Source organism: Cervus canadensis, chromosome 7 (genome assembly GCF_019320065.1).
Source record: "Cervus canadensis isolate Bull #8, Minnesota chromosome 7, ASM1932006v1, whole genome shotgun sequence".
Taxonomy (NCBI): domain Eukaryota; kingdom Metazoa; phylum Chordata; class Mammalia; order Artiodactyla; family Cervidae; genus Cervus; species Cervus canadensis.
In genome coordinates this window covers 45,284,474-45,299,724 of record NC_057392.1, presented here as the reverse complement: position 1 = coordinate 45,299,724, position 15,251 = coordinate 45,284,474, and the positions used below count along the sequence as shown (strand labels likewise).

The window sequence follows — 15,251 nt, the reverse complement described above, 5'->3', positions numbered from 1 at the left end:
CTCCCTGCTGGACACATAAGCACAGGACAGGTCTCCTACCTGAGGCCTGGACCTCCATGATATACTGGTGCAGATCCTGGCCCTGCTGGATGACCTCAAAGGTCATGTTGTTCATGGCTAGCTTCCGCTCTGTGTGGCGCTGCAGCCGTTGTTCCGCCAGCGTTAGATCCTCCGTGTTGAAGTCATTCATCTGCCGAAGCAAATCCTCATTCCAAGCGTCGAGCTCTGCTGTCACCTGTAAGGGAACCACTGTCAGCGCAGGTTCACTGGTCCACAAGAGACAGCTATATAGAAGTTCACTGATTCTGAGCATTATTAACTAATCTAAGTCACATCTGACTCTGCTTTGCATCTCTTTCCTGACCCCTAGACTATGTTTAATGATGTTTAATGATGCCAGGCACCATGTATGCATGCCTTTAACAGGGTTCTCCCTGTGTTTCAATGTCTACAACAGCTACTTTGCTGTACACCTGGAACCAACTATGCTCCAATATAAAATAAAAATGTTAAAAAATTGTTCTCCCTGTGTTTTAGTGCCTACAGCAGCAGCAAATACTTAAATGATGAATTATGGTTTAGAAAGGCTTTGCATACTCCACCTCATCCCACCCCCAATAACCTGAGACACAGGCAGGGTGGAGATCTCTAGGTCCATCTTACAGAGAAAGAAGCTGATACTCACTCACACAGATGGAATGGTTTGCCCCGAGTTTACCCTGCTCATGAGGGACACAACCTGAGGACATAACTCAGTTTCCCTCCTTACTGCAGAGACTTAGTCCACCATACCATAACTGTTGTTCTAAAGATCTCATCATTGGAGAAGACCTTAGAATTTAAGTACTGAGTCTAGCTTCAAAAAACAAGCAGAAGGCTGGAGAAGTCCAGGGGATGCCCAAAGGTCACATAATTGTTTAGAGCTGGTATACACCAAACCCAGGGATCCTGATCTGTTTCCCGTGTTCTGGGTACAGGATTCTATTACTCACAAAGGGTGATGCCTGGTAATAGTGACTAAACAAGGTGTAAATGTATAGATTACCACTAGAAATCCAAGAAGATTACACTCTATTGAAAGGCACACATGATTCTAATGAAGACTGAAGCATGGGATGAAGGGAAACTTTGCCCTGATATGGATTTGCTAATTGGTTATAGCTCTACAGTTTCAGTCACATGATGTGCCCTCATTTACTCTCAAATAAGCGCCTGCACACAGAGACTGAATCCTACACTTTGTTATGATCACTGCAATCAAACACACAGGCACAACTCAGAAGTACTTAACTGGATAATAATTCCACATGATATACAAATCAAACAAAACCTTTTCCAAAATGGGTTTCAGGTGTGTTATCTCATGAAGTACCTGTGAAGGCAAAGGCACAGGTAGTGTCACTCTCATTTCTGGGAAGAGGCGATGGAAGCCTCACCCCAGATCACACGGTGCAGTTTGGTCCAGGCACCCTAAGCACACAGCCGAGACCAGCTTAGTGATTTTCATCATGCTGGGAGTCATCCCAGCTGACATGTGGCAAAACCTTCCCAGTTACCAAACACTGCTATCCAGGAACATCAGGAGACAAAGAGAAGGAAAGACCAGTCTGATGCAGCCTGTTCATAATAGGAGATGGTGCTGTTCCATGCTGTGCCAGGGCCACACAGACCCAGATGGGAAAGGCAAGCAGTCCCTCATGAGAGGCACAGGATTCCCATTCTTTGTCTGACAGTAAGACTTTCCTCCATTGAAAGTGGAGTTACTCTCTTTGAAGCAGAAATAGGGAAACTAAAAATATTACCTTCACAAGTCAGACAGAGGAAGACAAATATCATATGATATTACTTATATGTGGAATCTTAAAAAAAAAAAGGGTACAAATGAACTTATCTGCAAAACAGAACTAGAGCTACAGATGTAGAAAACAACATCACAGTTACGAGGGGCTGAGGAGGGCAGAGTACACTGGAAGATGGAGACCGACACATACACAGCACTGTGTATGAAACAGCCAGTAAGAGCCTGCTGGGCAGCACAGGGAGCTCTACTCAACACTCCGCAATGGCCTACATGGGAAACACATCTAAACAAGAGTGGATACTTGTATAGCTGATTCACTCTGCTGTACATCTGAAGCTAATACAACATGGTAAATCAACTATAGTATAATAAAAATTTTTTTAAAAACCCTTCACTGTCATGTATTCTCACCTTATGCCCCTACCTCTTTGCAGGTCAACTAAGGGATCCACTGAGTTCAGCCCAAACCTGGTATCGATTTGTGGTGAGTTCTTGGTGATTTGGGAATCAGCAGGTTGGCAGGCACACAAGTTTTTGTTATATCCTATCTTTGAAAAGCACTTCATTCTCTAACTAGAGAAGGGAGTTAAAATGAGAAAAATAAGAGTGAGAACTTATAATTGTGGGCTTCCTTGATGGCTCAGTTGGTAAAGAATCCTGCCTGCAATGCAGGAGACCCAGGTTCAATCCCTGGGTGGGGAAGATCCCATGGAGAAGGAAATGGCAACCCACTCCAGTATTCTTGCCTGGAGAATCCCATGGACAGAGGAGCCTGGTGGCCCACAGTCCATGGGGTTGCAAAGAGTCAGACATAACTTAGCAACTAAACCACCACCAACTTATAATTTATAAGAGATAATTTATAGAATGAATAGGACTGTATAGGCTAGGCCTATAAATGTTTTTCCTTCTTGTATTTAGAAAAATTGAAGTAAAATTTGCATACAATAAAATACACAAACATTCAGTTCTATGAGTTTTGACAATTTTAGATATCAGTGTAACCATCACCAAAAACAAAATACTGTACCTTTCCATTACCCTAGGGACTCACCACTTCCAGTCAGTTCCTGCCCACTGCCTTCAGGTACTACTTTCTGATTTCTATCATCACAGATTCTTAGATTCCGTATAAATGAAATCATACAATATGGACTCTCATGTCTGGTTTCTTGTGTTCAACACACTGTATTTAAGATTCAACTGTGTTGTATCGTTCATTCCTTGCTACTGCTGAGTACCGTTCCATGGTGTAGAGATACCGGGATTTGTTTACCAGTCCTCAAGTTGATGAACTCCTAGGTTGTTTTAGTATTTCGCTATTATGAATAAGGCTGATGTGAACGACTTGCACTAGTCTTCTGTGGACACAGGTTTTCATTTCTCTTGAGAGTCACTTAGGAGTGTGATTGTAGGGTCATAGGATAAGTGTATACTTAACATTCCCAAGAGGAATTTCACATTCCCTGTGAAAGTTCTAGTTGCTCACCATCATTTGGTATTATCAGTCTATTTAATTTTAGCCATGCTAGTGGGTGTGAAGTGATATCTTATGATTTTAGGTTGTATTTTCCTGAAAACTCATCATGGTGAGCACATTTTCATGTGGTTATTGACTGCTGGTATCTACTTTTAGAAAGTGTCAAGTTTTTTTTTCTCATTTTTCAGAACCTAGGTTATCTTTTGATTATAGATTTGTTCGCGTTCTTAATACATGCTGGATATAAGTCATTTATCAGATAATATAAGGGAAAGAGCCCAAACAAAATTTTTAGTCCATTTCCTTGCTTACAAATTTAAGGGAAGTAAAAATAAGACAAGCATGAAATAAACAGTCTGCTTTTTCTTTACATTTTAGCTTTGGCTTTGTTTTCATGAAACTGAGTCAATGAAGAAGCTGTTTGCTGCAGGAAGACCCTAGAGAGGTCCCGAGACATGAGTCTGTGGAGTGGAAAGGCAAGGTGCCAAGAGTCCTCATCAGAGCAGAGCAATGATGAGGTGCTGTAGCTGCGAGAATAAGGCTCAGAGGTCTGGTATCTTGAGAATCTGAATCCAAACCAAATGTGAAATATGCCCAGGATTCTATATCTGGTGTTTCTATATTCCTTCCTTCTCCTTCTCTACCTACACTACCCAACACCCTTAAGCTGAGGGGCCCAAGCCTGAAATGAAGCCTGAAGAATGAGAATTTCAAGAAGCTACTCAACGCAACAGCCTGACTTCCAAGCTTTGCTCCTTGGGTCCATACACTCTTTACTATCTCTGTGTCTAACTCTTCCCAACCCCCAAGAACTGAAGCCCAGAGCAGTGAAACAGTCTGATTTATGTATTTCAAATGATGGCTGGAGTTTAAATTATTTTCTTTCCTGAGTATTTTCTGTTTCCTCAAGGAATATTCTGTTATTGGCTTCCCCCTCTCCACCTTTCTAGGGCACAAGGCTGGCACAGAGCAGGCGTTCATTTTTTAAGGGACAAAAATTTGTTTTCAAACCTGAGGTTCACTTTACTGCTAATGAACAAACCTAGCTTTCTAGCCCCATCTCATGCTCTCCTGTTATGTGAACGAGGCACGTGGCTTACTCTCTGTTGTGAGAAGTTGCTCTGCCCTCTCCAGCCACCTTCTCTGGTCCAGCAGCCCTGAGAGATACTTGTTCCTCCTCCCAGTCTACTCACCACTTTCCAAAGTCAACTCTGGCATGGAGTTTCATGACAACCCCCAGAACCTGATGTTTTTCTCTGGTTTATCTCATTACACAGGACAAGGGTTAATTTGCTAGTACAGAAACAAAACCATGAAAAGAAAAACCTGTCTGGTGGATTAATCTGGTGATCTAACTCCATTTGGAGAGGAAACCTGGAAGAATTTGTTCTGGGCAGAAACTAGGGCCTGAACCAAATGAGTAAAAGATGGAACATAAGGTACCCACAGGACATTCAGCTTTCAATCAACCTATTTTTTTTTTTTTTCTTCCACTCAATTAGCTCCATCTCAGCTCCTGGCTCACTCAGTTCCTCTCTTGGCTCTGATGGCCACTCTCTGCCTTGCTCTTCTGAATTAATTGAAGTGTTAGGATATGATGACCTCTTTGAGAGATACATTGGCAGTGTTTTCTATTCTAACAATTATCTACTCCAGAGTCACAACCATAAGGGAAATCAGAGAAAAGAGCTAAACAGGAATTTAGATAGGATAAGAGGCAGTGGGAAGTGGGAAGGCACTTCAAAAAGAAGCCCAAAGGTCTCCTGCCAGATGAGATTCACTGAATCCAGTGTTCTGCAGCCCAAAACTGACTCCAGGGACTTGGTTTAGCAGTGGCCTTGGGCTCTGTTCTCAGAAAGCCCTCTTCTTTGGCTCCTCCCATTTTTGGGGTCCTTCCCAGTAGTTATGTGTAGAGGATACTTTCCCACCCCCAAGTGTCTTAAAGAAGATATTTTACCCTGAACTGTGTATTCATTATGGGATAGACAGTATTTACCACTAGCTTCCCAGGTAGCACTAGTGGTAAAGAACCCACCTGCCAATGCAGGAGACACAAGAGACAGGGGTTCAATCCCTGGGTGGGAAAGATCCCCTGGGGGAGGACATGGCAACCCACTCCAGTATTCTTGCCTGGAGAATTCCCACAGACAGAGGAGCCTGGCAGGCTACAGTCCATAGGATTGCAGAGTCGGACACGACTGAAGCAACTTACCCCTGTGTTAAGCATTTGATTTTCTTTTATTTCATCCTTATAGCAACTCCTCACAGCAACAACATGAGAAAACAAAGGCACAGAGAAGTCACATCATTTGCCTCAGGGTCTCAGATTTGGTGGTGGCAGAACTGAGCACTCAGCTACAAGGTCAAGGGCTCTTAACCATGGTGTCATATCAACAGAGCTGGTCCAAGAACTAGCTTCAGGGGGTAGCTTTCTTTTTATTTTTCTCACTTCAGAGAAGTGCCTGTTTAACCTTTCCTCTGGTTTCTTCTCTAAAAAAACCCTCACAAACTGATTGTAACTCCGTTTTCTTCACTTCACATGAACCTTTAAAATTAATCATGTGCTTTGAACAGATCAATAAATTGTATGTTTGTGGCTTTATATAAAGCCAGGAATAACTTACCCTTTCAAAAAACACACAACCTTCCCCTAGTAAGATATTTTTGTTGACGAGTTTGGTAAATTTTAAAAATTGATTCTGAGTACTTATATACTTAAAAATATACTTTATATACTTAAACTATACTGAGTACTTATACTCAGTATAAAGGTCATATTAATCTAACTGGAATTCTTTGGTCCCTTAGAAGCCTTTGGGGTTTCCCTGTGGCTCAGACGGTAATGAATTTGTCTGCGACGCAGAGGACCTGGGTTCGATCCCTGGGTTGGGAAGATCCCCTGGAGAAGGGCATGGCAACCCACTCCAGTATTCTAGCCTGGTGGGCTGCAGTCTATGAGGTTGCAAAGAGTTGGACAGGACTGAGTAACTAACACTTTCACTTTTATTTTCAGGAGCCTTTGCCATGAACAGGAGAAACATCTGCAATCTGGCATTGGGGTGTGAACACTGGGTTGTGGCAGAGAGAAGTGTAACCTGCCCTCTGCATGGGCACATTCTCTTTATGGCAAGAGCAAATGCCTGTGGCTCTCACAGCAGTTACATGAACACTCAGGGATCACCTAACAGAACTGGGTAATAAATTCAGAGAGAATAAGATGGGATGTTTGCTTAAAATGTGGATGCAAATACATATACATATTTATATATACATATATATAGCAAATTTGCTATTTAGGCAGTTTATTTATAATAACAATGCTAACTACAATGTATTACAGTGTTAAGTGCTAGGTACTTGAGTTCTATGTGTTAACTCATTAAATCCTTAATAACTCTATGGACTGGGAATTATTATTCTCATACCTATTTCTCAGATGAGGAAACCAAGGGAGTAACTTGCATAAAATCATACAATTAGTAAAGCTGGTGAGACAGGTTTCAAACCCAGGCCCTGTAACTCATACTGCATACTCAGTGACTATACTACACTGCCATTCAGCAAAGAGTGTGTGTGTGTGTGTGTGTGTGTATCAACACTACATATGTTATGCACATTAAGGTCCAATCCCATTCCAACTAATAGTGAGGAGGAAGGGTCTAAGGCATTTCTCTGTGGTAAGATGCTCTGAAATACATGAGCTGTCAATGCAAATGAACATCTTTCTGTTCTATAATGTCACTATTTATATTAAAATGAGAAAACTGAAGGCTAAATATTCTTCACTGACCTACAAGTGCTGGCTGGTAGGAGAAGAGATATTGCAGCTAAATAGAGTTTCATTGCTTTGGGAAGGGCTATTTCATCTACAATGGGTATGTATGTTCTTTGGACTGCAAGGAGATCCAATCAGTCAATCCTAAAGGAAATCAGCCCTGAATATTCATTGGAAGGACTGATGCTGAAGCTGAAGCTCCAATACTTAGACCACCTGATATGAAGACCTGAGTCACTGGAAAAGACCCTGATGCTGGGAAAGACTGAAGGCAAAAAGAGAAGGGGGCCTCAGAGGATGAGATGGTTAGATAGCATCACTAATTCAATGGACATGAATCTGAGCAAAGTCTGGGAGATAGTGAAGGACAGGGGAGCCTGGTGTGCTGCAGTCCATGGGATCACAAAGAGTCAGACACGACTTAGCGACTGAACAACAACATATTTATGTGTATTACCACTGTGAAACTAAACTAAATTACCATAGCCATTTGTTCTTCTTGTAGTCTAGTATTAGGTTCTTTTCTGTTAATCAATTAAAATGATGAGATTAGTGAATTCTAATACAGATTATTTTAAAAATATATCATGGAATTTCACTTTGTTTTAGAAATATATACAATCTGTCCAGAGTTAAAATATTTATGTATGTAGGTATAAGGAAACCTTTGAGGATACTGCAAGAAGCAGTATGGAAAAGCAGGACTTAGCAATAAAGAAATCCATGCAGTTATTTTTTTATTTTTGTGAAAAAAATGTAAGAACATATCATAACACTCTAACTGATGAGTTCCAATGTTTGGCTACCTAATTTCTATTCCAATTGGATAATTTAGATAATGGAACACAACTTTTACGACCAAGTTCATGTTCTTTTTTTCATCATTATCATGATTAAAATTGAGATCTTTTAAAACCATGACTGATACTGAGGGGATCTTGAGTCTTTATTTTGCCCATATCTTTGCCTCTTAATCAGTTTGAGACTCATAGAAATCTACTGTTTTCAAAAAAATCTCCCCTCTGTTGAAGAGCTCCCATGATATATATTGTTCACTCATTCTAGAACTTATCAATGCTTGAGTGTCAGAACGGGTTTTCTCCCGTGAAGGCTAAACACCCCATGCTGGAGTTTACATTATTTCCTTCTACTGAGTTCCCTGCATCTTTACCAGAAAGAAGTGGGCAGCATTTGAACCTTCATAATGTCTCCTGACTTCAGGTCCACAGCCCCTTACCCACTCCATTACAGAATGATCTGAAAGCTTCCATTAGGGATCTTTGATAATTTAACAAAACAGGTGACAGTCCAGAATACTAAAGCTATGTAAAGAATCCTTTTTTTTTTTTTTTAATGGAAGATGTGAGGGGAAACTGCCAATGATTCTGAAATCAATTTGACAAAAGTCTAGAAAAAACTGTCAAATATTTTGTGAGAATTTTGGTTTACTTTATTGCACTTATTCTGTATTTCCTTTGCAAAAGATCTGGAGTACATTTAGAAAAGGCTATAGGGATCCCAAGGGAACCTACAAAGACTGATCCCAAACACATCTTACTTTTTTTTTATTGATATAGTTACTATGTTGGTGAGTTTGAGGCACATTACAACCAGGAGAACAGCAAGGCTTTGCAGAGTCTAACACTATCTATGGAGGGCTATGAAATTGGACCAGAAGATGATGTGGCCCTTTAAGGAATGACTGTGCAGGCTGATGGCTCTGTGTCACTGAAGGAAGATGTCCAGTGAAGCACCACAGAGCCCTGCCTGACCTGGCCAATATTTCAAATTGTTGAAACACTGTTAGCAATAATAAATTAAATATATTTTGATAGGCTGAAGAACTGCACCAGAAAAAAGAGAGTAAAATTTGAGAGGAAAAATACATAAAATGCTTTCATTTAAATTTTTTAAAAAGTCAGTGTATTGGAAACATGTACCCTGAAAAAACAGCCAGGGGTTTTTAAGGGAGCAGACGTGTCAAAGGACAGGTGATGAAGTCATAGAAACGTCTCTTGGGCTGTGCGTGTAGAACACCAGTGTCTTGGACACACAGCTCCCCCAGGGTTGGTGGGGATGGGGTTATAAGCCACCGTGGATAACTAGAGTCCAGCCACCAGGGGGCAATGAGGCAACAATGTGGACCCAGGAAATGGGGAGAACACTGGGGCTATATCCCACAGAAGGGCTAACAGTGAAGAGAAGTAGCTATTGAAGTTTTAGAGTCAGAGAGGACTGCAGAAATAACTTTCACAATCTCAACACTTTCTGGATAAAGAAAAAGAGGCCTATGATGAACATTTTCAAATATTTTTAAAGCTTCCAAAAAGAGGGAGCAGATTTGTTCTGTTTCTCCAGAGAGCAGAAGCAGGAGGAAAGGGCAAAAGATCTTGGTTCAACACAATAATGAGATCCTGAGTTCCCTCCTCTCCTGAACTCTGCTTCTGGGCTCTGGAGATATTCTGGTAGAGGCTGGATGGCATTCTTCAGAGATGCCAAACCCTGGCCATCAATTTTTACCTGTCCTCCAGGTGTCATCTTACTGGGAAACCTTCCACAGGCAGTCTGAAAAGCTAAGCATTCTTGCCTGAGTGTTCTCATTGACCTGTAAGCCTGTCTGTGTTATTATCACTATGGGATGGTTCTGTTTCTGTGGTTCTTCCCAACTAGCCCCCAACTAGCAGGGACAGTTTCATCCACAGTGCCCAAAATAATTTTTGAGGCATAGTAGATGCTCACTAAATGTTTATCAAGTTGAATTTCTGTTAGGTAAAAGGCTGACTGAACAATCTCACTCAAGTATAAAACATAAAAGGCCTCTGCATACAACCAATCACAGAGCTGATACTACCAGTGAATAACAATCAGCTTTCTCTACTCTAGGAAGAATTTTCCTCCTTGAAGGCCATTTTTCTCTAGCCTCAGCCTGGCCCCAGCCTATCCCAATATGAACCCCATGGATTCAGAGCTGCTATTCCACTCCTTACTCTGATTAATTATGCGGATTAATTTTCAGGTACATTGAAAAAACTTTGATTATAATTACAGAGTCAGAAATTTAAAAGAAAGATTATAACTGTGGCCCATTTTTCATAAAGTCCCTTATAGGTTATCTTTCTTGGTGTCATTCCTAGTACTCTCCAGTATGGGTATGCTCATCCCAGGGGGTGCCCAAGATTGCCCACTGATAACAAATAGAAAAATTCTAAGTATATAAATAATCATATGTATGTACATATATATTATATGCACACATATTTGATCAAACTACTAAAAAAAAAGATACAACATTTCCCTGGACTTTCATAGTATACTGATCCCAGACTCTCACTTGTACCACATGGCAGATGGTGTGGGGGGAGGGCTCCTCAGGGGACATAGGAAGTACCTCAATACAGACGGACTTTCTGGCTCATCTGTTCAGCTGCTTTCAGCATATTTCAAATTATTGCTCTTTTCATGTGCCCAGTTAAATGGACTTATCTATTATCTAGTTTTAACTAAACTACCCTTCACAAAAGACATGTGGCTTAACAAGGTTCCTCAAAGAAACTACAGTTTGAAGATAATACTGACCATGAAAACTCAAGAGAACCCTGAACTCTTTGGCAGCCACATGATGGGGTAAAGAAACAATGACAATCTAATCAGATCTGTCAAGAAGCCAGAACCAAAAAATAATTGAAAATTATCAAGAATACTATTTGAAATACAGAACTGCAGCTTCTAATGAAAAAGTCAAGCTTCACTCACCCTAAAGGCACAGTGAATTTTGAGATTATTAGTGACAGTAGAATACGTACATAATTTATAAGCTAATAAGGTACATATGTAGAGAGCTGAAAGTTCAAAAATAGTTTATTGTGTATAATCAAAGGAGTTTGGAGACCACTGACTTGTTCCTGTTTCTAAAAATAAAATATTTTTAGAAATATTTAGAAATATATAAATAAATAAATTTCTTTAGAAAGAAACAAAATATTTCTTTCCAATCATTCTAATTAATTGTATAAAAGGTGAAATGCATGGAAGCATCAAAAAGAAGAAGACATTTTCCATATTCTTACCATCACAAGATAAAGATTATTTGCATTTTGTGAAGTGTCTTTTCTATTACAACTGTTTCTTATAACATCTTTCACAGAAGTAAGCTGAACTTACAGGGAAAAACCTTTATAGAATATCTGTGCATCATTGCTTCTGGTCTCCAGTGATATGAAGAAGGCATATCAGGAATGCAGTCTTGGTTTTTTAACTTTTGCCTAATACATTTGGGATAAGTGTCACTCTTAGCCAGGTACCCTCAACCCCATCCCAAGTACTCTGGGAGCCATATAATTAAGTAAAAGGAAACTAGTGCAGCAACTCATGTGTTATCTTAATTTTAAAATTAATTAGCCCATGCCAGCCATCAGTAACATGGTTAAGGAGTCTTGACTTAGACTCCCCAGATGTCGGGGACAGGCCTGCACTGGTCTTCAGTAATCCCTAGGAATTCTGAGTATGTCCATCAGATGCCTTCCTTTAGGGAAGGAAACCATAGCTGTAGGTCCTGCAGTGACAGCCTCTGCCCTGGCTTATATCCACACATCTCTCATTACAGAAACCACCCTCAGTTTCACACTCTGAATCATCTCTAGAAGCTTGCCTTTTACCCCTACAGTGAAACACTAGTTGGCATTTGAAATAATCTCATCACCCTCAAATATAACTCTGACAATCTGACTTAAAGCAGAAATTTTCCATAGGTTTGGCAGGATTTTCATTCCTATCTAAGATGAAAAGCAACATTTCCCCAAGTTTGGGGCCACACCTGAAATGGGGAACCAGACCTCTGCTAAAACCTGGGTGCAGAACCAAATTCTTATTCTCCTCATTTGACCTATTCACTATTTTCATCTCCCTCATTTTATTAGATCCTTTATTACTTCCCTGCTTCAGCTTCGCTGCATACAAAGCTGTCCAAGTTGTCAGGGTGGGAGGGGAAACTTTTATACAACACAAAGGCTGAGAAATGCAAATCCTACAATTTAAATATCAAGCTCTTCTACTGCAACATATAAATAGGATCAAATTTTAAACTATTTGATCTATAGTCAACTTTATTTTTAAAAAAACAAAGTGTATTTTTTCTCTGTAGGCTTTGGATTGGAAATGGATCATCCCAGAATCACTGCAGGCAAACACATCCTAATGGTGCCCCCAGCTGATGTTAATGGGTTACAGTCCAAGTAGTGAAGTGAAGCTAATTGACCCATTCTGGAACTAAACCAGCAACCCAGACCTCAAAACCACAGACATCTCACCAAATAAAGCTTAAACACCCAAACCCTTAGGTTATTTCCTTCTCCTTAAGCATTTTTTGATGTGGACTTGGAATGATAGGAAAGTAAATAATGAACACAACAGCCAAATTCCCACACCTGCTAACGTAATTCCCTCATGAATGTACTCACTCTTAGTGGGTCAAATGGAGTAAGGATGATAGGAATGTCTGTGGCCAATACTACTGCAACCAAACATCACCTCTGTTTATTTCTCACTCGCAATTGCCACTCTTTCTTTTATTACCTTTGTCACCCCACGTTCATTCCTTTCCTCACACTAATATCTCTAATTTTCCATTGGCATTTTCATTGTTCTTTCAATATATGTTTAAATACCATTTGCAACCTGAAATCACTATGAGTACCAATTCAAAATAGATTATAAATATAAAGTATAAATAAATTCACTTGAAGTTATGGAATGAGCTGGAAGGATAATCAAGATCTAGATTGAAAGACTTATCTCTTCCTTTATTTCAGAAATTGTCCAGAGAGCACCTTTTAGAACATGACATCTTTAAGTAAAAATTTGCAGTGGCTTCTAGAAGTTAGGATAGAGGTGAAGAAGAGAAAGGTCAAAAGAGAGTCAGAAATAGGAAGGATTGCTCTAGGGATTGAAGAAGAGGGCATCTGTTGCCAAAACAGCTTTCTGGCCTGTAAGGGGTTGGGAATGACATTGAGACTGGAATATTGGAGCATTCAACATTTGAAAGGTTTCCCTGATGGCTCAGATGGTAAAGAATTTGCCTGAATGCGGGAGACACAAGTTCAATCTCTGTCGGGAAGATTTCCTAGAGGAGGGAATGCCAACACACTCTAGTATTCATGCCTAAAGAACTCCTTGGACAGAGGAGTCTGGTGAGCTACAGTCCATGGGGTTGCAAAGAGTTGGACACAACTGTGCGACTAACACTTTAACACTTACGTTTGAAAAAATAATAATTTTCCTTCCCAAACCAGTTCCACAGAAGTTTCCATAGATGTTGTTGGGAAGATCAATCCCAGACACCCAGAAGCCTCAACTTGGAGATGGCGGGAATGCAAAGTAAAGTTTTAATGAATGGTAGGCAGAGAATTGGTTTTCCTTTACAACACACCAGCCAGGAGCAAAGAGAAGACATAGTTTTTAACCATTTGCCATCCCTTAAAAGGACAATGCTTCATAGGTGTTGGATGTTTTTCACACCTCAGAAACCCTACTGATCTGACTTTAGTCACTGACTTAAAGCAGAAAATAATAAAAGATTGGTATTATGTGGGGCAGACATTATTAGTAGGCATCACAAACAGGACATAAATATATCAGAACACCAGAGTCTGACCTTCCCAGGATGAGCTGAGGCGTTGATGAGATGAACCAGCAAATGACCTTTGCACATGCTTAGTTTCTTAATAAGCAGAAAGCAAACGAAGGATCTGGGTCTTCCTTCCTCTGACCCCTGACTTCCTGGCTGCTGTGTGAGTCCATCCAACCCCTAATCTGCAGTCACCAGCTGAGGAGACCACCTAATCTTAATGCCTTCCTACTCAAGAAGCTATAGGATTTAGCAAGTCTACCTCAGTCACCAAACGACTAACTCCATGGTCTTCCAGGAACCAAAGTGCCAAGTAAGAGTTCAGTGCAAACCAACAAACCCTTCCCAGTGGACTAATCCCAGAGACTGAGGAGAGGGCCTCTGCTTGGCAGTAGGGTGAAAGGGACTGGAAGGAATCCAACATGGTGAACATGAATTTGCTGATCCCTAAAAATGTATTGTGATGCAAAGTTCTATCCAGTCCCCTTAGTCTAGCTCTGGGGCAGTGCCCTTGGCCAGGAAGCAGCCTGCCTTCCACCTGCCCACACCTCCTCCCCACATCTACCTCAATGGTGTACTGCTCAAAGATGCGCAGCTGCAGGAAGATGTCCAGCTTGATCTTGCGTTCGTGGAACAGCTCCTCCATTTGCACCTGGGCGTCATCCAGCTGCTGCAGCACTGACTCTATGTGGCTGATGGAGCTACTATGGGGCGTCTTGTTGTTGGACACAGCTGAGTCCCTGTGGCACAGTGGGAGAGAGAAAGGAGGGGGCTTGTCATATTAAAAGTGACAGTGGAGAGGGAGCCTTCCTTGTCTCAGCAAGGGGGATGGGAATCAATAGAGTCACTCAAGCAATAGATGTTTATCAGACTTCTATTGTGAGCCTGGCACCATCTGCCTAATAGGTGAACCAAAGATACATGTACCCTTTTTGGGGTTCACAGCACTGTAGCTAAGAGATTAGCTGCTGTCCTATTCCTCGGGCAGAACTGTGACAGGAATCAAATGAAATAACACATGCAAAGGGGCTCTACAAATATCAATGAAATGGAATGGTTCCAAACATATATGTAGTCTAATATACACATATTTCAATATACACACACAAATACACATATCACGATACATAAAGGCAGACAAATTAAAAGTATATGGAAAAAATCCTTCCTAGTTTTTACTCACAGGATCATGGTTAAAGTAAAGTGAGATCATGGTTGCAAAAACCATTTATCCCCTTTATAATTCTATGCCAAAGTTATGGCTGGTGTTATTTAATAGGCTTCAAGCTATACTTAGGAGAGCTTGAGGTCTTCAGGCTGCAAGCCTGGCTCAAATCCCTGCTCTGACATACATGGGCTGGTGGCCTTGGGAAATCTCCTCCCTGAGGCTCAGTTGCCTCCTGTAAAGTGGATTTAATAATCCCTGCCCTGCTCATGGCATGGTTTGCTGTTAAATAAGATGGCATGTATGACCGTACTCTGTGACCAGGAATGTGCTGTATGAATGACTGTTAATTCTGAAAGATGTGTCAGGTTCTGACTGGGGCACAGGTCCAGTTGGGGAAAGTAGAAT

The 15,251-nt window shown here is 40.8% G+C and overlaps 1 protein-coding gene across 15 annotated transcripts in view; it reads right to left on the bottom strand.

The window, feature by feature from the left end:
- Positions 1-15,251, bottom strand: part of KALRN (kalirin RhoGEF kinase) — a 671,401-nt gene that overhangs the window by 294,307 nt on the left and 361,843 nt on the right. For all 15 annotated transcript variants that reach the window (XM_043473179.1, XM_043473181.1, XM_043473183.1 and 12 more), the window contains exons 13-14: positions 14,244-14,418; positions 40-235 (exon numbers count right to left, since the gene is read on the bottom strand). In XM_043473179.1, the coding sequence (XP_043329114.1) occupies positions 40-235; positions 14,244-14,418 (371 nt within the window). The remainder of the gene's footprint in view (positions 1-39; positions 236-14,243; positions 14,419-15,251) is intronic.